The sequence below is a fragment of the Lissotriton vulgaris genome, chromosome 1_2, assembly GCF_964263255.1.
Source record: "Lissotriton vulgaris chromosome 1_2, aLisVul1.2, whole genome shotgun sequence".
Lineage (NCBI taxonomy): Eukaryota > Metazoa > Chordata > Amphibia > Caudata > Salamandridae > Lissotriton > Lissotriton vulgaris.
In genome coordinates this window covers 25065142-25086896 of record NC_141686.1, presented here as the reverse complement: position 1 = coordinate 25086896, position 21755 = coordinate 25065142, and the positions used below count along the sequence as shown (strand labels likewise).

Below are 21755 nucleotides of genomic sequence, written 5' to 3'. Positions count from 1 at the left end.
TCTCAGGTGCTGAGCTTCTCCAGACACAGGGCCACAGTCCCTCCATGGCTCCAAGAGCCTCTCTTCGGTCCCTCCCCGGCTCCCAGAGGCTCTCTTCAGTCCATCCCTGGGCCCCAGAGGCTCTTTTCATTCCCTTCCCGGCTCCCAGAGGCTCTCTTCAGTCCTTCTCAGAGGCTCTTTTTAGTCCCTCCCCGGCTCCCAGAGGCTCTCTTCAGTCCTTCCCTGGCCCCCGAGGCCCTTTTCAGTCCCTTCCCGGCTCCCAGAGTCTCTCTTCAGTCCCTCTCAGAGGCTCTCTTTGGTCCCTCCCCGGCTCCCAGAGGCTCTTTTCAGTCTCTCTCAGGCTCTCTTTCGTCCCTGCCAGAGGCTCTCTTCCGTCCCTCTCAGAGCCTCTCTTCAGTCCCTCTCAGGCTCTCTTCAGTCTCTCCCAGAGGCTCTCTTCCATCCCTCCCAGAGGCTCTCTTTAGTCCCTCTCAGAGGCTCCCTTCAGTCCCTCTCGGGCTCTCTTCAGTCTTTCCCAGAGGCTCTCTTCCGTCCCTCCCAGAGGCTCGCTTCAGTCCCTCTCAGGCTCTCTTCAGTCCCTCTCAGAGCCTCTCTTCAGTCCCTCTCAGGCTCTCTTCAGTCTCTCCCAGAGGCTCTCTTTAGTCCCTCTCAGAGGCTCTCTTCAGTCCCTCTCAGAGGCTCTCTTCAGTCCCTCCCAGAGGCTCTCTTCAGTCCCTCTCGGGCTCTCTTCAGTCCCTCTCAGAGGCTCTCTTCAGTCCCTCTCGGGCTCTCTTCAGTCCCTCTCAGAGGCTCTCTTCAGTCCCTCTCAGAGGCTCTCTTCAGTCTCTCTCAGGCTCTCTTCAGTCTCTCCCAGAGGCTCTCTTCAGTCTCTCTCAGAGACTCTCTTCAGTCCCTCCCAGAGGCTTTCTTCCGTCCCTCCCAGAGGCTCGCTTCAGTCCCTCTCAGAAGCTCGCTTCAGTCCCTCTCGGGCTCTCTTCCGTCCCTCTTAGAGGCTCGCTTCAGTCCCTCTCAGAGGCACTCTTCAGTCCCTCTCGGGCTCTCTTCAGTCCCTCTCAGAGGCTCTCTTCAGTCCCTCTCGGGCTCTCTTCAGTCCCTCTCAGAGGCTCTCTTCAGTCCCTCTCAGAGGCTCTCTTCAGCCCCTCTCAGAGGCTCTCTTCAGTCCCTCCCAGGCTCTCTTCAGTCCCTCTCAGAGGCTCTCTTCAGTCCCTCTCAGAGGCTCTCTTCCGTCCCTCTCAGAGGCTCTCTTCCGTCCCTCCCAGAGGCTCTCTTCAGTCCCTCCTAGAGGCTCTCTTCAGTCCCTCTCAGAGGCTCTCTTCAGTCCCTATCAGGCTCTCTTCCGTCCCTCTCAGAGGCTCTCTTCCGTCCCTCTCAGAGGCTCTCTTCAGTCCCTCCCAGAGGCTCTCTTCAGTCCCTCCCAGAGGCTCTCTTCAGTCCCTCTCGGGCTCTCTTCAGTGCCTCTCAGAGGCTCTCTTCAGTCCCTCTCGGGCTCTCTTCAGTCCCTCTCAGAGGCTCTCTTCAGTCCCTCTCAGAGGCTCTCTTCAGTCCCTCTCAGAGGCTCTCTTAAGTCCCTCCCAGGCTCTCTTCAGTCCCTCCCAGAGGCTCTCTTCAGTCCCTCCCAGAGGCTCTCTTCAGTCCCTCCCAGAGGCTCTCTTCAGTCCCTCTCGGGCTCTCTTCTGTCCCTCCCAGAGGTTCTCTTCAGTCCCTCTCGGGCTCTCTTCAGTCCCTCTCAGAGGCTCTCTTCAGTCCCTCTCGGGCTCTCTTCTGTCCCTCCATGAGGCTCTCTTCCGTCCCTCTCGGGCTCTCAGAGGGCCTCTCCAGACACAAGGCCTTTCAGTGGCGCTCTTCCAGCCGGGGAGAGGCAGGTGTGCGTCGGTTCAGCTGCCGGCGAAGTCCACGGGTCCATGCATCCTCTCTCCAGACACAGGGCCGCTCAGGCCGCTCTCTCACACCCAGCACTGTTTTCCACGAAATGGCCATTTTACACAGTATTCAGCCTTCGCAACATACTTACAAGAATCGACTTGGAAAGATAGAAATATCAAGTTTTATTCAAACTGACTAGCAGGTTTGCTTTTTCCTGCTTTGCTCCCCGAGTGTTTTCAAATGCTGTCCCGTTGCCAAGCCTGCCTTCCTGTTGATACCGGTTCTGTGTCCGTGTTCAGCACACGTTGCATCTAATGCGAATATACCACTAAAAGGCGTGCGGCTGGGTTTGCGATTGTGACTAAAGCTTACGGTGTACTGCCCGCCCTTCTTCACGAGGGTCGGCCGCGAGCAGCGGGAGCAGGCCGGGGTCAGGACGGGCAGCTGAGAGGGACAAGCCCCCGACGAAGGTGTGAAGAGCCGTGCGGTGCGGCATCGAGTCGGAGAGCAAGCCCCGGGGCGAAGAAACGGCGCAGTGCCCCGGCTCCCCGCAGCAGGTAGGGCTCGGTGCTTCGAAACGGGCTCCGTGGAAACGCACGGAATAGCGCCTAGTGCAGTCCCGCCGGTCTCCCGTTATTACACGCACGCACAGTTACCAGTATCTGTGTGCGTGCCAGAGGCAGACACGCACTCAGATGTTACGATGCTGCAACGTATTCTTTCCGTTTTACGTGCACAAGGATGTATACGTGTGTGTGTGAATATATATGTGTGTGTATACACACCAAAGTAAAACGCACACTCAGGAGGGTAGATATACTCAGTAGATGAATTCACTTCCAGATATGTATGTATGTATATATATATATATATATATATATATATATATATATATATATATATATATATATATATATATATACGATTAATGTAGTGGTTTGTAAATATATATTATTAATAAATATATCCGGGCAACTTTAATAACCGGCTGTGGCTATTATCTATCTACAGACAAATATAAAAAGAGACAGGCAGATATTTTTCTCCTCATAATACACAGACATTGGCACGGTCTGTCTGTTTATCTATTTAACTATTTCCCTTTTTATACCACAGTACAAGCTATTTTTTCTCATATATTTATAGACATACATATACAATATATGCTTATGTCAAGTATAGACATTTGCTCTAATTCTCTCTCTTAATATCCACAGACACGCACAGTTCACGCAGATGCGTCCAAGGACGCCAGTGCCGTATCAAAACAAAACATGCATTTCTCAATTGAAGTGCAACTGAACTGTAGCCCCGACTGCTGACTCCATAAAAAATATATCCCTATATTTAAGTAGATCCTTTTCTCTTGCACATAATTGTTTTATATATGTGTGTGTGTTATGGAGAAGAGAAAGACATCCATCAATATAATCAATACACGATGGACAGAAAAATGCCTGCACGTGTGTCTGTGTGTATTTATATATTATAATAGACTTCTAATTTGGTGGCATCTTTAATGACTGACTGCATAAATAAAAATTGTAAACTGGGTATTTTGTTTGTAAATAAGTTGCACTTGATGACTGTGTAACTTGAAAATAACATTCTAACATGTTAAAGTTTATTAGTGCATGTCGGGTGTATATATATGTGCGTGTGTAAAAAGAGGGGTGTGCATATATTAAAGATATTTACTTCTTTGAATGCATAGTTAAATGGTGACATGCACAGTTTCGACCTATTCAAAACATTATATATATATATATATATATATATATATATATATATATATATATATATATATATATATATATTTAGGAGCGGAAGTGTGCGTATATTTAAAGATATTACATTTTCCGAATATAAAGAGTAACATGGTTACATAGATATTGTTTGACCTATTTAAAAACATTATATATATATATATATATATATATATATATATATATATATATATATCATATGCACACACAATTGGCAGCAACAGGACAAGCTTGTGCGAGCAGCGCTACCTCTGCATTTTCCTGTTCTTTTAGGCATATATTCTGACATAGTGACCGATAGCTACAGATTCAGTCGGGCTAGCGAGCGGGAGGATAGATCAATATAGAGAGATATATAGATAGGTAGATAGATAGACAGATATATATAGATTTGCATACTGCTCTAATAGATACAAATAACCTGCGGAATAGCAGCATTTTTGGGGCACATCACGGTTGGTGACAGTTACTCTAAGTGAACCCAGAAATTCTTTTAACACATAATTTAAAGTTTTATTTCTATACATTTGAAAAGTTTTAAGAATAATGTGATCTTTGGGGAGAACGTTGAGTGTAAATAAATGTAATGAACACAGCAGAGTATTTGTGCCCTGACAGTGCTGCCGGGTGGCGGGAGACACGTGCTCCTCCGACTGCTCATTTCAAGGGGAGAAATACACGGATGACAGCTGCACCTACAGGTTCGACCCAGGCCCCCGAATAAATAACCCGGTTTGGGTGCCCCGTTTCCCGTCCCTAATCCTGCCGCTCCTAATTCTGTCACTGCGTTCAAACATGTATTTTTCCAACTCTTCGGTAGTGGAGGAAACGCACTTAAGGTGCGCGCGCGTCTTTCCGCACCCCCGATCCCAGCTCCAGCGGTGGTGTCTGCAGCCCCCCCCCCCCCCTCTTGTTCCAAGAGACCGGCTCTCATTATTCGGGGCCTCCTGGGCAGCTTAGGGGTTTTGCTGTCAGTATCTCCCTGTGGTGAAGTGGTCTCTTGGCTGTGGTGAGGTCTGCTATCAGTGTCTCCCTGCCTGGAAGGGGTCTCCCATGCTAGTTAGAGGTTTGCTGTCAATGTCGCCCTGCAGTGAAGCCTCTACTGGGCTGTGTGCGGTTCTGCAGCCAGTGTCTCCCTGTGGTGAAGTGGTCGCCTGGGCTCAGTGTCTCCCTGCCCAGAAGGGGTCATATATACTGGGTAGAGGCTCGCTATCAGTGTCTCCTTGCCCGGAAGGGGCCATATATGCTGGTTAGAGGGTTGCTCTCAGTGTCTCCCTGTGGTGAAGTGGTCGCTTGGGGTCTTTCGAGGCTTGCTATCAGATTCTCCCCGTCTCGAAGGTGTCATCCATGCTGGTTAGAGGTTTGCGGTCAGTGTCTCCCTCCAGTGACGGGTCTACTGGGCTGTGTGCGGATCTGCAGACAGCGTCTCCCTGTGGTGAAGTGGTCACCTGGGCTTTGTCTAGGTTTGCTGTCAGTGTCTCCCTGACTCAAATGGGTCTCCCATGCTAGTTAGAGGTTTGCTGTCAGTGTCTCCCTGCCTGGAAGGGGACATATATGCTGGTTAGAGGTTTGCTGTCAGTGTCACGCTGCAGTGAAGGGTCTGCTGGTCTATGTGCTGTTCTACAGACAGTGTCTCCCTGTGGTGAAATGGTCACCGGGCTTTGTCTAAGGTCTGCTGTCAGTGTCTCCCTGCCTGGAAGGGGTAATATATGCTGGTTAGAGGTTTGCTGTCAGTGTCTCCCTGCAGTGAGGCCTTTACTGGGCTGCGTGACATTCTGCAGGCAGTGTCTCCCTGTGGTGAAGTGGTCGCCTGGGCTCATTCAAGGTTTGCTGTCAGTGTCTCCCTGCCCAGAAGGGGTCATATATGCTGGGTAGAGGCTCGCTATCAGTGTCTCCCTGCCCAGAAGGGGTCATATATCCTGGTTAGAGGTTTGCTATCAGTGTCTCCCTGCAGTGAAGGGTCTGCTGGGCATTGTGCAGTTCTGCAGGCAGTGTCTTACTCTGGTGAAGTGGTCGTCAGGGCTCATTCAAGGTTTGCTGCCAGTGTTTTCCTGACTCCAATGGGTCTCCCATGCTGTTTAGAGGTCTGCCGTCAGTGTATCCCTGCAGTGAAGGGTCTACTGTGATCTTTTGAGGTTTGCTACCAGTATCTCCCTGCCTTGGGGTGGTCTCCCATGCTGGTTAGAGGTCTGCTGTCAGTGTCCCCCTACCTGGAAGGGGTAATATATGCTGGTTAGAGGTTTGCTGTCAGTGTCTCCCTGCCTGGAATGGGTCATATATGCTGGTTAGAGGTTTGCTACCAGTATCTCCCTGCCTTGAGGTGGTCTCCCATGCTGGTTTGAGGTTTGCTGTCAGTGTCTCCCTGCCCGGAAGGGGTCATATATGCTGGTTAGAGGTTTGCTGTCAGTGTCTCCCTGCAGTGAAGGGTCTGCTGGGCGGTGTGCAGTTCTGCAGGCAGTGTCTTACTCTGGTGAAGTGGTCGTCAGGGCTCATTCAAGGTTTGCTGTCAGTGTCTCCCTGTCCGGAAGGGGTCACCTATGCTGGTTAGAGGTTTGATTTCAGTGTCTTCCTGCAGTGACGGGTCTGCTGGGCTATGTGCAGTTCTGCAGACAGTGTCTTCCTGTGGTGAAGTGGTCTCCAGGGCTTTGTCTAGCTTTGCTGTCAGTGTCTCCCTGACTCGAATGGGTCTCCCATGCTATTTATATGTCTGCTGTCAGTGTCACCCTGCAGAGAAGGGTCTACAGTGCTCTTTCGAGGGTTGCTATCAGTGTCTTCCTGTCTTGAGGGGGTCTCCCATGCTGGTTAGAGGTCTGCCGTCTGTGTTTCCCTGCAGTGAAGGGGTCTCACATGCTGGTTAGAGGTTTGCTGTCAGAGTCTCCGTTCAATGAAGGGGCTACTGGGTTTTGTGCAGTTCTGCAGGCAGTGTCTCCCTCTGGTGAAGTGGTCTCCCTGTTTCGAGGGGGTCATATATAGGCACAGTAATAGGCAGGGGAAACCCAATAAACCCTTGTAGGCTTGGGCAAAGTGCAATTCAAAACAAAAGGTGCTACAAGGGATTTGTTTTTAAATTGTTTGGTCTAAGCTCTGAGTTGTACCATAGTAACACACTCAACAGTATCCACAGGATAACGATATTACTTTAAATAGATAAATAAATTAGTGCAAGGTCAGAAGAAAAACAGAGCAGGGGAATGTTATATTTCAAAAAATCTTTACTGAAAACAAGTTGTGGGAGATAAATGTACAAATTAATTTTAGCAAAAAATCATGAACAAAGATTGACAACAATTTATCTACAGTTCATGACTTAACACATCAGCTCCTTATTGATAAAGAAAAAACAACCCAAAATGATCAATCAAATGTGGTTGTGAATTCATGTTATGAAACAACATTAGAGGAGTTGATGGAGTGTCGACGTTTCGGTCTCGGTTGCAGATGTCAAGAAGACCATCATCAGGACGATGACTATTCAATTGCTGAAGCAAAGACTCCCTTGGGGTATGAAAGGATGGGCCTCCTTTAGTTGGCTGTCAGATTTTGTTGTAACCTCAATAAAGTTCTTGAAAGAAATGCAAACCGCCTCAGTTGGTTGCGTTAGGTGAATTAAAACACCAGGGGTGTGGAACGCTGTTCTATTCTGTGCGTTCTCTTAGTTTGTTGCTCAACACGAGTTAATATATCAGAAGTGTTGGACGTGGATCGAATCTGTTGGTTATTTTTACTGAGGTTTGATGCGATGAAACAGCGACTCCTCGATCGGCAAAACGACGTGTCGTGGCTCAATGGTCATTCAAGAACTTTATTGAGGTTACAACAAAATCTGACAGCCAACTAAAGGAGGCCCATCCTTTCATACCCCAAGGGAGTCTTTGCTTCAGCAATTGAATAGTCATCGTCCTGATGATGGTCTTCTTGACATCTGCAACCGAGACCGAAACGTCGACACTCCATCAACTCCTCTAATGTTGTTTCATAACACGAATTCACAACCACATTTAATTGATCATTTTGGGTTGTTTTTTCTTTATCAATAAGGAGCTGATGTGTTAAGTCATGAACTGTAGATAAATTGTTGTCAATCTTTGTTCATGATTTTTTGCTAAAATTAATTTGTACATATATAGGCACAGGCATGAAATACCACTCTACTCACAGAGTTTATCCCACTCCACACTCCTTGTAGCGCTCGGAGTTAAACTCCACTCAGGGAAATCTTCATCCAGACCACCTCCCGGAGAGATTTCTCATTGTGGGTAGTCGCGGATGGCCATTACTGCTCTCGTTGAGAAACCTTGCAAGCATTGAGGAAGCTGTTGCCTAAGTAGAACACCTACTCGAGTGATAGAAAGAAGCAGCTCCCTCTTGCGCTGCGCATGGTGCCGTTTGCGCTGATTTTCCAGCACGGGACAAATATCCGCCTCCAAAAATCAACGCGAACGTTGCAACCTAACACACTCCCCCGCTTGCGCATAGTGTAGCGGAGCGGAACTCCGCCCAGGCCTAGTCATATATGCTGGTTAGTAGTTTGCTATCAGTGTCTCCCTGCCTCGAAGGGATCTCTCATGCTGGTTAGAAGTTTGCTATCCGTGTCTCCCTGCCTCGAAGGAGTCTCACATGCTGGTTAGAAGTTTGCAATTAGTGTGTTCCTACAGTGTAGGGTCCACTAGGCTGTGTACAGTTCTACAGTCAGTGTCTCCCTTTGGTGAAGTGGGCTCCTGTGCTCATTTGAGGTTTGCTACCAGTGACGCCCTGCATCGAGGTGGTCTCCCAAGCTGGTTAGAGGTTTGCTGTGAGTGCCTCTCTGCAGTAAAGGGCCCACTAGGCTGTGTGCAGTTCTACAGGCAGTGTCTCCCTTTGGTGAAGTGGGCTCCTGTGCTCATTTGAGGTTTGCTACCAGTGACGCCCTGCATCGAGGGGGTCTCCCAAGCTGGTTAGAGGTTTGCTGTGAGTGCCTCTCTGCAGTAAAGGATCTACTAGGATGTGTGCAGTTCTGCAGGCAGGGTCTCTCTTTGGTGAAGTGGTTTCTTTTTTTTTTTTTGGTTTGCTACCTGTGTCTCCCTGCCTCGAGGTGGTCTCCCAGGCTGGTTCGAGGCTTGCTGTCAATGTCCCTCTGCAGTAAAGGCTCTACTGGACCATGTGAAGTTTAGCAGGTGGTGTTTTCCTCTGATGAAGTGGTCTCCTGAGCTCATTCGACGTGTGCTGTCAGTGTCTTTCTGCCTCAAAGATGTTTTCTATGCTGATTAGAGGTTTGCTGTCAGTATGTTCCTCCAGTGTAGGGTCTATGTGGTACGTGCAGTTCTGAAGGCAGTGTCTCCCTGTGGTGAAGTGGTCTCCTGAGCTGTGTCAAGGTTTGCTGTCAGTGTTTTCTTGCGGTGGAGTGATCTTCCTGCATGTCAGTGTCTCCCTGCGGTATAGGAGACTCTTACGCTGTCTAGTTGTCAGTGTTCCCCAGTGGTGAAAGGATCACCTGTGCTGGGACATGGTATGTTGTCAGTGTTTCTTAGCTGCATCTGGTTCTTCTGGGTGTGTTAGAGGCTTGCTCCCCGTTTCTCCCTGATTTGAATGGGTCCCCTGGTTGCTAAGACATTTTCTGTAAGTGCCTCCCTGCTGCAAAGGGGTCTCCTAGACGGGTTATTCATTGAATGGCAATATCTCCATGCGCTGAAGGGGTCTCCTGTGTTGGCCCTACTTTAAAGAGGTTCCTGGGTGGGGGCTATCTGGGCTGTGTCAATGTCTGTTGTCAGTGTCTCCCTGCAGTGAAGAGTGTACTGGTTTGTTTAGAGGTTTGCAGTTAGTCTCTCCCTGCAGTGAAAGGACTACTGGGCTATGTGGTTCTGCAGGCAGTGTCTCTCCTGTCAGTGAAGTGATATCCTGTGATGTGTCAAGGTTTGCTGTCAGTGTCTCTCTGCGGTGAAGTGGTCTTCTGGGGTGTGCCGAGGGTTGCTGTCAGTGTCTACCTACAGCTGGGCCACTGAAATTAAGCGGTAAGCAAGTAAGGACGGACCAAATTATGATGAAGCAGGGCAGACATTATGTGGCAAAGGAAGGCAAATTGTGCGGAGTAATGTAGCTCATTTTGTGGTAGGATTACGTCATTATTTTGTCTTGGTATTCATGTTAGCACTGTCTGTGCAAAGGTTTCACCCCATTAGTTCTGATTAGCCCCCAAATACAGCAATAAGCAACATATAGGTGACGAATCAACCTTTGTGAAGGGCCTTCCCTGAGCGGGAACACATATTAGTGCATTTGTAGTAACTTCTGATCTGTTTGAGCTAAAAACAAATGTTTTGTTAAAATTTGCAGGTCATGCAGCAGATGATGAATTGTGCGGCATATGTAGCAAACCACAGTTATTCGAGAAATCCATCAGATGCAAAATTGTATATTTCCAGTGGCCCCGGCCTATGATGAAGAGGTTTCATGTAGTGTGTAGGGGTTTGCTGTAATTTTTTCCATTTTGTGAACGGATTACATGGGCAGTGTTTTCTGAAAGTTTCTCCCTATGTGAATGGCTCTCCTGGGCTCCGATGTCAGTGTCTCCAAGCAGTGAATATGTCTCTCTGGGGTGTGGATTCTGGCAGGCACAATGTCTCTGCAGTGAAAGGCTGTCTGAGCTGTGCAGGAGTCTGCTGGCAATGTCTTCCTGCAGTGAAGGTGTCTCTCCAGGCTATGGGGAGGTGTTGCTCTGTGCTCTGGTGGATTCTCTCTGGCCTGTGTGCTCGTGTCGCCTCTCTGAGTCTTTATAACCGTCAGCTGGCAGCATCTCTCCAGTGAATTTGTCCTGCTGTGTGGATACTGGTTAGCACACTCTACCAGTGGTGAAGGGATGTTCCTGGGGAGCCTATGGCGTGTTTTTCTGCAATAAAAGTGTCTGCTCTGACTGGTGAGTGCTGACAGTACCCCTCTCTGCTGAAGGAGTCCTTCTTGGGATTTGTAGGGATACTAACAGTACCTCCCGTGGTGAATGGCCTCTTTGTGCTGTGTGGAGATCTGGTGACAGTCATCCCTGTGGCGAAGGGGCCTCTTTATGCTTTGGTGAAGAAGTGTCTCTCTGGTGTATTTGGAAATGATGTGCCTGCCTCTTAGTGCTGATAGGGTCTTGTACGGATGTGTGGGGATGCTGGCAGAAAAACATTGATGTGGTATGTGAATGCTAGAGCTGTCTACCTGCGGTGAAGGCGTCACCCTGAGGTGTGTGAATGCTAGTGGTGCCTTTATGTAGTGAATGTATCCCCCCTGATGTCTATGGATGCTAGCAGTGGTTTCATCTAGTGAATGGGCCTCCCTGGAGTGGATGGTATCTTAATGTGAGGTATGTGTTTCCTTGGGGTGTATGGGAGATGTTGGTGTCTTCTTGTGTCGAAACCATCTCCCTGTGGTGCATGGATGATAACGGTGCCTTCCTTAGTGAAGGTATCTCCTTGATGTCTGTAGATGCTGGCAGTGATTTCCTCTGGTGAATGTGTCTCCCTGTAGGGGATGGTATCGTAATGTGGGGTATATTTTTCCTTGGGGGTTTTTGGGTGCTGTTTGTGTGTTCTTGTGCTGAAAGCGTGTATTTGTGGTGTGTGGATAATGGTGCCTTCCTGCAGTGAAGGTATCTCCTTGGTGTCTGTGGATGCTGGCAGTGGTTTCCTTTGGTGAATCTGCCTCCCTGGAGTGGATGGTATCTTAATGTGAGGTATGTGGTTCTGTGGGGTGTACTGGTGCTGTTGGTGTCTTCTTGTGTTGAAGGCATCTCAATGTGGTCTGAGGATGATAATGGTGCCTTCCTGCGGTGAAGGTGTCTCCCAGGTCTGTGTGGATGCTGGTGGTGGCTTCCTCTGGTGGACATGTCTCCCTGGGGTGTGCGGTTGCTGGTGGTATCATCCTCTGCTGAGGGCGTCTCCCTGGGTGTGTGGATGCAAGTAGTGTTTATGCATCTCCCATTGTGTGTGTGTGTGGATGCTTTTAGTGGCCTCCTGAAGTGAATGCGTCTGCCTGGGGTGTGTGGACGCTGGTGTATTGCTGTAACAAAAGTGTCTCCCTGGGGTGTGTGGATGGCAGTTAGTACTGTCTTTATGATCCGAGGGGCTCTTTAAAGGCTCTGTGGAAGTTTCTTAATATCTCCTACCGCGAAGTAGTGTAACAAGTGCCATGGTTTCTACTGTAAAAACTGGGGTGGAATAGTGGGCAAAAGAACGATGGATTTAACACAGATCTTTTGACTGGGGGAGAATGTTTACATCATTCAGCATTCCGTCAATCATTTGTTGCAGTTACACTTTTCGCCATAAGTGGTATGGGTATGCCCAGACGTGGGTCCCTTGCTCACTGTGCCACTGGATTTAAGCTAGCCTGGCTGATGAAGGGTGACATACCCCAAAACCATTTCCAGGATGCTTGTTTCCGGTCCAAGGAGGACCTGGCTTGGCAGTTCGGTCTGGACTGTTTTCGTGAGGTACAGGGTCAAGACTGATTTGCATATGGCTGGGTCCAAACTGGAAAGGCATAGTGGCCAAAATAACGATGGATTTAACCCACATCTCTTGACTGGGGGAGAATGTTTGAATCATTCAGCATTCCGTCCATCATTTGTTGCAGTTACAGGGTTCTATTGTAAACATGGAAAACGTGAAAACTGGTCATTAGTCGAGAAGTAAAAATCTGCTAAAATTGGGTTGCAATGAGCATCGCACATCTATGGTTCCTGGTGCTGGAGCCGATGATGCACTAATGACAGTAACACTCCTGCTCTCACGTCATGGTTGCGCATCCCAGGATCACAGGGCTGTCAGCCCATGGGGTTACCCATCAGCAGCTCCAAGATCCCCCTTTGAAACGGTGGGGAGAAAAGCCACAATGGGGAAGAGGCGACGCTTTGTGAAGATATTAACGAAGGCCCCTACCTCAAATAGTACTTGAGACTGCCAATTGACTTATCAAATGCCTGCCATGCTTATATCGTTGGAAACTAGTTTTGAGACACTGTGTATCTTAAATTCTTTATCAAATGGCCTTTCATTGGGGGAGCGATACCACGCAAGGGCACTGCACTTGTGGTAGGGGATAGGCGTTGGAAGCATCTTCATAATAACTTTTTTCAAATATCTCTCTACTTGACTTCAGTCTCTCTTCCACACTAGCATGAATCCAATAAGACACTTTTAGCCACAGTCAGCCTTAATGCTAATAATCTGTGCGGTCAAAGTGCATGTGAATTATGCAAAATAATTTCCTCACACCCCCCACGCACAAACGTGTACATATACAAGATACCATATGCAAGCTATTTAGTTTGAACGCAAGAAAAAGTCTCCTTGTGTGACTGTCCCTCTGTTGAGCCGGAAGGCTTATATGCAGCCCTACGCTGCAGAATGAAAGCTGCGAGGTAAATGCAGCAAGGCTGCCCGGCTCCTTGCCCCCATAAAAAACCATCTGAGTTTCGGCAGGTTTTAGCAAGCAAAGTACGTGCATTTGAAACGTACCAATGGGGTGGAAAGTGGGCCTTTTCGATTGCAGCAGGGGAGCCTCCGATTGGCTGCTGGGGATGGGGAGATGTGACGCAAAAGGACACTTGGACCGGGGAGAAATGCTGATGTATGCCAAAGCGGGCGGACCAAGGAAGGCTGTTGCTATGAGAGGAGCAGAGCTTGCCGAGGCCTACCGGCGCTCCCCTGTCGCTCTCTCTCTCTTTCCTTCTCCCTCGCTCCCGCTCTCTCTCTCTGCCCCCTCGTTCGCTCTCTGCCTTTCTCGTCCACTCCCTCTACCGTGCCTCTCTCTCGGTCCCACCCCCTCTCTCTCTTCTCAGCGCACAGACAAGGCAGACAGCAGCAGCTCCGTTGGGTTTCACAGGGACTGGGGGAGGAGGGTTTGGTTGGGTTAGGCACAAAAAGAAGGGGTTTAAAGTGACAGGTTAGTAGTCGGTGCAGAGCGCGCGCGAGAAGTGCGGCGTGTAGACTGTCAAATTAGGGGGTCCCCGGGAGGAGTATATGTGAGTGTGTACGTACGTAAAATTGGGGCTGGGATAATGAGAGTGCCAATTGCAGGGTCACCTCTGAGTTATGCATGCAGCATGTGTGTGCACTCGTGCGTGCACTGGAGTCGTGTGCGCATTCTTGCGTGCACGGGAGAATGCACCTATGATAAAACAACATTAAAGGATCCATGTGTCAGCTTAGAGTGTGCAGATTGCAGGAGAACACCGGTGAAGTGTGAGTGTTTGCTCGCATCCGTGTGTGCACTAGAGGGGCAATGCTGAGCGTGTTGAACGTGTGCGCGTGCATTGGATCTGTGAAGGGAGCTGTGTGCATATTTTTTAAGTGGCATAAGTACATAGGGTGAACGCAATGGGTTACTGTATGCAGCATGCCGAAGCACACCATGACAGTGTGTCTGTGCGCGCGCGAGGGGAGGGGGTGTGGAGGCAGCGAGGCATATTTTAAGCCAAACCCCAGCGCTGAGATATGCAGATGAAACATAGGCGAGGCAGCCGCCATATTAGGTTATCAGTGTCTAGGCGAAAGAGATGGCGAGTTTTAAAAAATGTGAAAGAAAAAAAAGAGCCCACCTTCTCAACTCAGTTTTGTCCGGATGGAAACCCTGGCTCCACTCGCGAGGCGTGCGCGCGCGCTCCTGCAGCTCTAGTCCGTGATAAGGAAAAAGGGAGCGAAAAAGGAGGGAATAGGTTGCACGAATTCTATTTTGTCTTGCTGCTTCTTCTGTGGAGAGAGAGAGGGGAAAAAAGTTTGTGCCGGGGCTAGCTTAGCAGTTTCTGGAACTTGAGCCAAAAGGGGCAGGAAGTTGTTTTACAATTGCGTTTCAGTGAGCAGGCTGAAATGGAAACAGCCATCGCTGGTCTTTACGCTGCAAGAAAATAGGGGACACGTTTCTCTCCTATCCTATTCTAAACGAGCGTCCCAGAGATACAAGTTTATTGAAATACTTTAATGTTGGTGGCCGTCCTGCTCGTCTGTGGAAGGGATAGCCATTTTGTTGTGTTCATAGAAAGGCGAGTGGGGGGAGACGCTATCAAAGGGACGTTTCACAAAATGCACTTGGTAGGCAGCAGCAGCATGACTTTTGGCACGGTTCCTCGAGTTTGCTTGAGGTTATGAAGCGGGGAGGGAGGGAGTCTGCACTGCGAGCTTTCGCTGGAAATAAAACCAGGGGGGAGGGGAGAGGAAAGGGGGACGAGGGAAATATCGTGCCCTTTCCAAGAGAAATTTTCTTGGATGCCTCCCGGCACTCTCGGCTGGCCCCTCCGCTTCTACGTGCACTCATTTTCTATCTCCCTCTCTTTCCCCCCTTTTCGCGAGGCGCTCTCAATCAAACTGCAATCATGGCAGCTGTTTTTCTTCCAGCGCAGCAGTTGAGCTGTCTCGCCCAAACGCTTATCAGCTTTTGACTCGGTGCCAAGAGAGTTACAAGGGCCCGGCAGCCTCGGCCGTGCAGCTGGTTTCGAAAGCGAGGGCACGGTCGAGGGGGGAAAAACTATACATTTTTACCAATGCCTTGGTCTGTGCTCTTGCCCTCTGAATTTTTGCTTGGTTTTGTCTACTTTAGATGAGTAACGGCTTTATTCTTAGATTGCGTCGAGTTCTTTTTTTACGCGTAAGTTTGCAGAATAAATAAACGTTCCCTTTTGCAGGCCAAATAATGCATGGCTCACAACCTAACAGAGTTTAAATGAGGGGTGACCTTGAACTTCCAGTTGACGTTCTTTCGCCTAGATGAATAGTTTGAAGCTGACGTAAGAAAGGGGACTTACATGATAGACAGGTCGTCAAGAGAAACAAATGAGGCCTGTGGTGACTTGGCTTACATAGATGCTCGGTACCAAAATGCCTAAATACTGGACCCTGCTGTCCAAATCAGTGGTGCCTACTTATCGGCCTACGTTGGATGAAAGGTTGAGTCAGTGACATTTTCGGTCACCACTTGTGATCAAGCAGGTTTTCGGAAGTTTCTACAACTGATGCATTGACCGATCCTCATTAGGAATATACAGACATTGAAAGCGCTACATATATGTTGCAACGGTTCACTGCTCAGATTTGTTAAACGGGCCTTTCAAAATGATGTGCTGAAAGTCGGCATGCACAGCAGAAGCCATGCACGTAAGTGACATATTTGGACGTTTGCATACTCCAAGCCAGGCAGGTCACTAAAGCCAAATTTCGGGGGGATGGGGGAGGGGCAGGACAATATTTCGGGGGACTAATTCATCCAAGCGATGTTAATACTTCAGACGTTATTCTTTGTATTTTTTTGGTGGTGGGCCTGGACTGCCCGCAGTCAGGTGTTATTTCACTCCAAAAAACGAGCGTTGAAGTGTAACAGCTTGCAAACTCTTGCAAAATGAACTCGGCAACACTGGCGCCCACTCGTTATTGCTGTACTGACATGTTAGAGTAACCGGAATTTCTCTTCGACATGGGTTTTTCTGATTGGCTACTGTGAAAGCCCCCAGTCAAACTGATTCGGCAGGGTTTGTTAATGAACTGAGCCACTCGCATCTCCCCGAGCCCAGCCATGACATAAACGGCAGCAGCAGCCCCTGGTACACATATTCCTGTTCCGTGCGAACGTGTATTTTGTGACATACAACAATACACAGAAGTCTATTTACTTCTATTCCTGACATTTCTGCATAATGCTTGAGGCAGGTGCAAGCTGAGTGCCAGGGCTACCAAAGGACAGGTGGGGTTGCAGGAGCAGGCCTGTCCGTTTTTTTCCACCAGGCACTTACCCGGCAGGGTGGAAGCCTTGGAGACCGGTTTTCGGTAGGGTGGGAGCGCTGCTGGAGCCGGTGTCACTTACTCCACCTTCCCCAGGTAGACAGACGGCTGGACAGATGAGCGCGCAAGGAGAATTGGAGGAGGCCTGGAATGAACATTTTCGTCAGGGATGTGTATTTGGTTCCCAGTCCGGCTCTGTGTGAGTGTTAACCCTGATGTCCGTGACAGCGGATATGTTTACACTACTGTACTGCCACTAATGTGGTGAGTTGCGCTGTGCTTGACTCGTATTTTGGAGGGTTTTGACCAGTGTACTGGTACTTCTTAAATAAAAACTGGGGCGCTGAAGGAACTAGGCCTACCTTGCGCTGTCGGTTTTTTTACTTCAGACGGCCACGGCCCCGAGAAGCAGGCCTCGGATCGCGGATCCGTGTGTTGCAATGTCTGCCTTTGCAGAGGCGGGGCTGGGCGGGAGCGCATGACTCTTTGCATGCAGCCTCGGTGTGTGCGTGTGGTAGGCTGTGGATGGCTCGCGCAGGGCCAGCCCCCCTGTCCATCACCGGTACAGGCTCCGCCACTTGCCGCAGAGCTCCTCCCTCGCGGGCAGACCGCTCAGCACTCTCGGCTCGTAGGGCCCTGGTAGGACTCTGCCGCCGTCTGCATGCTTGCTGCAACTGCAAGAGTCTCCCTCGGACGGCCACAACTTTCAGCCGTGGCCTCTGCGTGCTCTGGGCCACGGTTCCAACCGTTTCCCTCCAGAAACATATCCTTTCATATTGTCATAACCAGAAGATGCCAGTTTGCAGCCTGGGGAGAAGGAGTGTATCCCCGCCCACTGCCCCCAAGTGTGGCTTTGAGTTCATGGCCTCCGTGGGCATTTTCTGTGACAGTCTGTCTGGCGTGGGAATAATGCATTTTCCAACCATCTTTTCCTTCATCTGTTTGGGAGTCGGTTGCTGCACCACGACCTCTCTAGCTCGCTCTCTCGGACAGGTGCCAGCTACAGTTCAAATACGCAGGACAAACTGCAACAGAGTAACGGAGCGGGCAGCCATATCTTAAATTCTGACTGCTGGCGGCGAGGTACTTTTGTTGCTGCTCTCTACGTGTGCAGGGATTGCACTGAGGACTGGGGGGGTGCTGAATTATTCATGGTGCAAGGGAGACAGCCCCATTAGCATGCACCAGACATGCTGTTTGTCTGTTTGCTAACATTCCTCATTCAGGACTTGTTAACTGCCAGACGAGCTTAACACTCTCCCGCTCGTTGCCTGCCCCTTCCCACCCCGACCCCCACCGGTGCCCCCAAGCCCCTCGCCGCCTATTGTGGCTGCTGGCAACCAAGGGGTGGCATCGGCGGGGCGGGGCCTGGATCCTGTTTCTCGACGAGCCCCGCCCCTCGCGCTCCCAGTGCCTGCTGCCCGCACTGGCCCAGCCCTTGAAGGGATGCCTGAGAGCCGAGCCTGCTCTTTCACGGGAGGCTGCGGAGCTGCAAGGTGAACCTTCCGTCCCTGCGAGCGAGGGCCGCCGCTCCGTTCATGAGGTGAGTGTCCCTACAACGATCGCCGCTGCGTGCTTATTTATACACGCAGACGGGGCTGTGGTGTCTCCCTCGGGGTTTGGAAAACTGGTGTACTTTTAGTTGCATATATCGGTCTGCATTTATTTTGTAGCGCGCATCCTATACCTTAATTCGTGCCTTGTGGTGGTCGGTGCACCACCAGGGGTCAACTAGGCGTATTATGTCTAAATATTTTTATTAATGTATTTGGTTGCTGGCGTATTCACGTGCCATGAAGCCTGTTTGTTCATATATTCTAATAGTGTCTGCGTGAATATGTTTATGCCAACATATGTGCCCTCAAACTTTCTTGGTTTTGCTTTTTGCACTTTTCACATTTTGCGTTGCATCTGTCACATTCTGCGTTGGTTGTGCCCAACAAAGAAGTTGGATGTCAAATCGCGATTCTTGTGCCCCATAGGCCTTGTCCCCGTCCCTGCTTACTCGTAACACATGGTCAGTATTAGGTTAGGGCCTACTCCGTCGTTCCTAGGGCCACTACATACGTCATATGCCCCCAGCACATACTAAAGGCTAGCACATTTTAATTTTGCTATGAATATAATTGTTTTATGCTAACAGACCTTTGAGTGTCGTGATCAGCAGCCCACACAGGGTGTTCTCTCTCTTTTGGCACCAAAGGGATCTTTATTTCTTTTTTTTTGTGTTATATTTTTTGGTTGAGTTTCCAAACGTGATGCACCATGCTTGATGTGCAAACAAATGGAATGAATATCTTCACTAGAAAAAAGAGTACTTTGCTCCAGGGTAATTTAGACTAAATATTTGAATGTCACCCCTGCCAATAACTATTTTTTTTTCAATTAAACTTAAAGGGGAAGTAAACTGCTACAAGTGATGACAGAGATGGCAAATGAAGTAATTTTCAGTTTGTCTCACTACTTCCTTTAGGTTTTTGTGAGGAGATATATACAGTTTAGTTGCAGCGAACAACGGCCTCTCTCCAAGCAGTAAGGTGATTCTTGGCCTGAACTTGTTATTTTTTGCAGCATTTATTAAGCATAGTTTTTCATCTCAAAGGAAAATATCAGATCTCTGATGAAGGATGACGAGAAAATGTTATCCATCGTGGTCCTTCACTACTAAGGGTGGTGGTGTGGTGTGCTGTTTTCGCTCACACGCTGTAATGGAACTGTTCACCAAGCAATGTATTCGCTTCATCTGTGCCTTCAAAAGTGCCTTTGACATTTTAATTCTTAAAATAATTATGCAGAAGCTCCCTGTGTGACTCCGAAGACTGTACAATTTGGAAAGCTATTTTTGACGCTGTTTTGTATGTAGCTTCTTTGTAAAGCGCGTTCAGGCCTACAATGCAAAATTTATCTGCCCCCCCCCCACCCCCCCAAAAATGCAATGGAAGTGGGCCTGTTTTTTGTGGATAAATTCACATCATGTTATGTGTTTACAAACTGCATTTTATTAAATGCCACATGCTGTTGAAAATGCATTCCGCAGCTACAGATCTCTCGAACGGCAAGCGAAATAAGGGAATAAGACCTAGAAATAATATAACAATTAGTTGACCAGGTTGCATGAAGAGAGTACTGTTGCTTGCATTTATTCATGTATGTGGACATTTTATTTTTGGGGCTGGGGCAGAAATTGAGTGGCATTTTAGCATCAGTCTTGGCTGCTCAAATGAAAGCCCCACTAAAATTTGCACCCACATTTTTTAAGCTGGTCTTTTGACAAGGCTGGATGGAGTTAAATGAGGTGTGTAACAAAAGTGTGTCCGAGCTCCTGTTTTATGATGAGGTAAAACAGCAAACTCATAAATTTCTCTAATTAAATCGTATTTATTAGGCGATCAGGCAGTCCAAGCCTACGGCAGTGTTGACTAACGGGGCAGCAGTTCATGAATGCGTCATTCGCTGGAGATTTGTGTAGCTTTCTGGTCATGAGGGCAACCTTTGTAGCATGACTCGGCAGCAGTTAGAGATTGAAATAGGCTGTTTTTTTGAATGACTATGATTTTTGATGATTTCTAATGCTGCATTGAAAATGCACTCAACGTAACTAAGGCCAGATTATGTTGCATGTGGTTGTTTTGATATTCTGACATAATATAGACATGTTCTGCAGATTCAAACACATCCTTGATGCCTTCTCAGTTTTGAGGGATACATTCTTTTAAACACTGTGAGGTGGTCTGCTTTATTTTCATAAAAAAATAATACGTTGAACGAAGGGTGTGGTCTATGACATTCATGCATGTACGTTATGCTGCATATTATCTCAATTTGTGGTTTCCACACAATCCGTGCACAGTTGTTGCTGCCAGACCATGTGCAGTCCTTTGCGCATGTTGCTAAAGACTCATCAATTGTAGTATGATCTGTTTTAGATATTGTCTTCATAGAGCACTTCGTTGCCTAGGTTTTTTTTATGCAACTCAAGTGGCCATGGACAAATGACAAATTATGATTTTGCACTCATTGTAAATGTTTTCATTCTTGGTGCCTTATACCAAAGTATGACTTGCCATTAAAAGGCCTGCTTGATCGCATTGGTTTCTTAGAGTAACGGAGAGTATATATTTAACTGGTGAGCGATTGAGCTTCTCTTCCCAACTGAAGGTACAAATGAATTCTACTTCCTGCCCTACATTTTGCACGTGCAGCTATTTCATCAGGATTCAAGACATTGAGACTGGACATGTGAACAAGAAGACCTTAATTTGCTTTTGTGAACCTGCATGGGATTTTATGTTCTTGAGGCAATATATCTGCACATGTTAAACTGCACAGAAACCAGTCGGTAACACATTTTTGTAAAACCGGTGCAAACCTTTGGAACGGAGCGGGATTATTTGCAATGCAGTATTGAAATGAATCTCTAGACTACCATGCATTAAGACAGTTGGTGCATTACGAACGCTACACTGCATTTTTAAATATATTTAAATTGTTTTTGAAAGAATTGATCTCATTTTATAGGGTGGGTAAATTTACTGAAAATATCTTTGTGAAATATATATTAGTTTGTGCCATAAAACAATTATGCAAACATTAAAGAATTTACTTAATAGGCTAAACAAATATGTATTATTTTTTATTAATTTTCACATCATCTTCATGCAGTAAAGGGGTCACAACTGAAGAACTTAGATCAAGGTTCTACTTCACCGAGCACTCTAAGAACTCTTGAATATGACAATGCTGACTACTTGGTTACAAGAGTTTCAGTGCTCCGAAGTAACCATAAGGAGACACCAAGTGCTCTATGAAACTACTAGTTAATTAAATGTGTCTACGTGTTTCAGGCGTCCAAGCAATTTATCCCAATATCTTCCTAAGTGTACTCAACTTTGATGGATCTAACCATCTTAAGAGTATCCCCCTTTCCTTGAGTCATCCCCTACAGATTTCTCCTTTAGTCCCTGTACCCCTTCCCTATTTAAGTGAGGCTGACGCATTTATCTTCATAGCAGAAAAAGTCAACCGTTGATCAGTGTGGTCTCTCGCCCACACTTCCACAGGGATTATCTGAATGCTCAAAGTATGCATCTTTTTTATCAACATCATATATTTTTCTTTTTACATCCCGGGCCCTAAAGGTGCAATATTTGTAGATCTTTTTTTCCAGCGTTACTATATCGTAACGCAGAGAAAGGTGCATCTGTGTTGCGTTAAAGTAGCAGCTGATATGTGACGTTAGGCTTAATCTAAATGTAATCAATTTATTTAAACAAACAAGAAAATCCGGAGTTGGTTAACTCTGAAGAGAATGCTTTTTAAATGTTGTCACTCACAGTTTCTTTGGAGGAATACAGCAAACCTGAATAATCTGTGCAAAATGGCGGTTGCAAGTGGTTTGGTG

The 21755-nt window shown here is 47.8% G+C and overlaps 1 protein-coding gene across 8 annotated transcripts in view; it reads left to right on the top strand.

Annotated features, from left to right (window-relative positions):
- The first annotated feature begins 1641 nt into the window (after positions 1–1641).
- LOC147733859 (uncharacterized) overlaps positions 1642–21755 on the top strand; it is a 197732-nt gene continuing 177618 nt past the window's right edge. The window contains exon 1 of one of the 8 annotated variants that reach the window (XR_015307525.1): positions 1642–2420. Coding sequence is in view for 2 of the 8 variants with exons in the window: in XM_086952753.1 (XP_086808879.1) it covers positions 17893–17897 (5 nt within the window). In the remaining 6 variants the exon portion in view is untranslated. Of the gene's footprint in view, positions 2421–17000; positions 17898–21755 lie in introns of those variants that run through there. The other 7 variants (XR_015307523.1, XR_015307521.1, XR_015307522.1 and 4 more) reach the window with 7 other exon arrangements.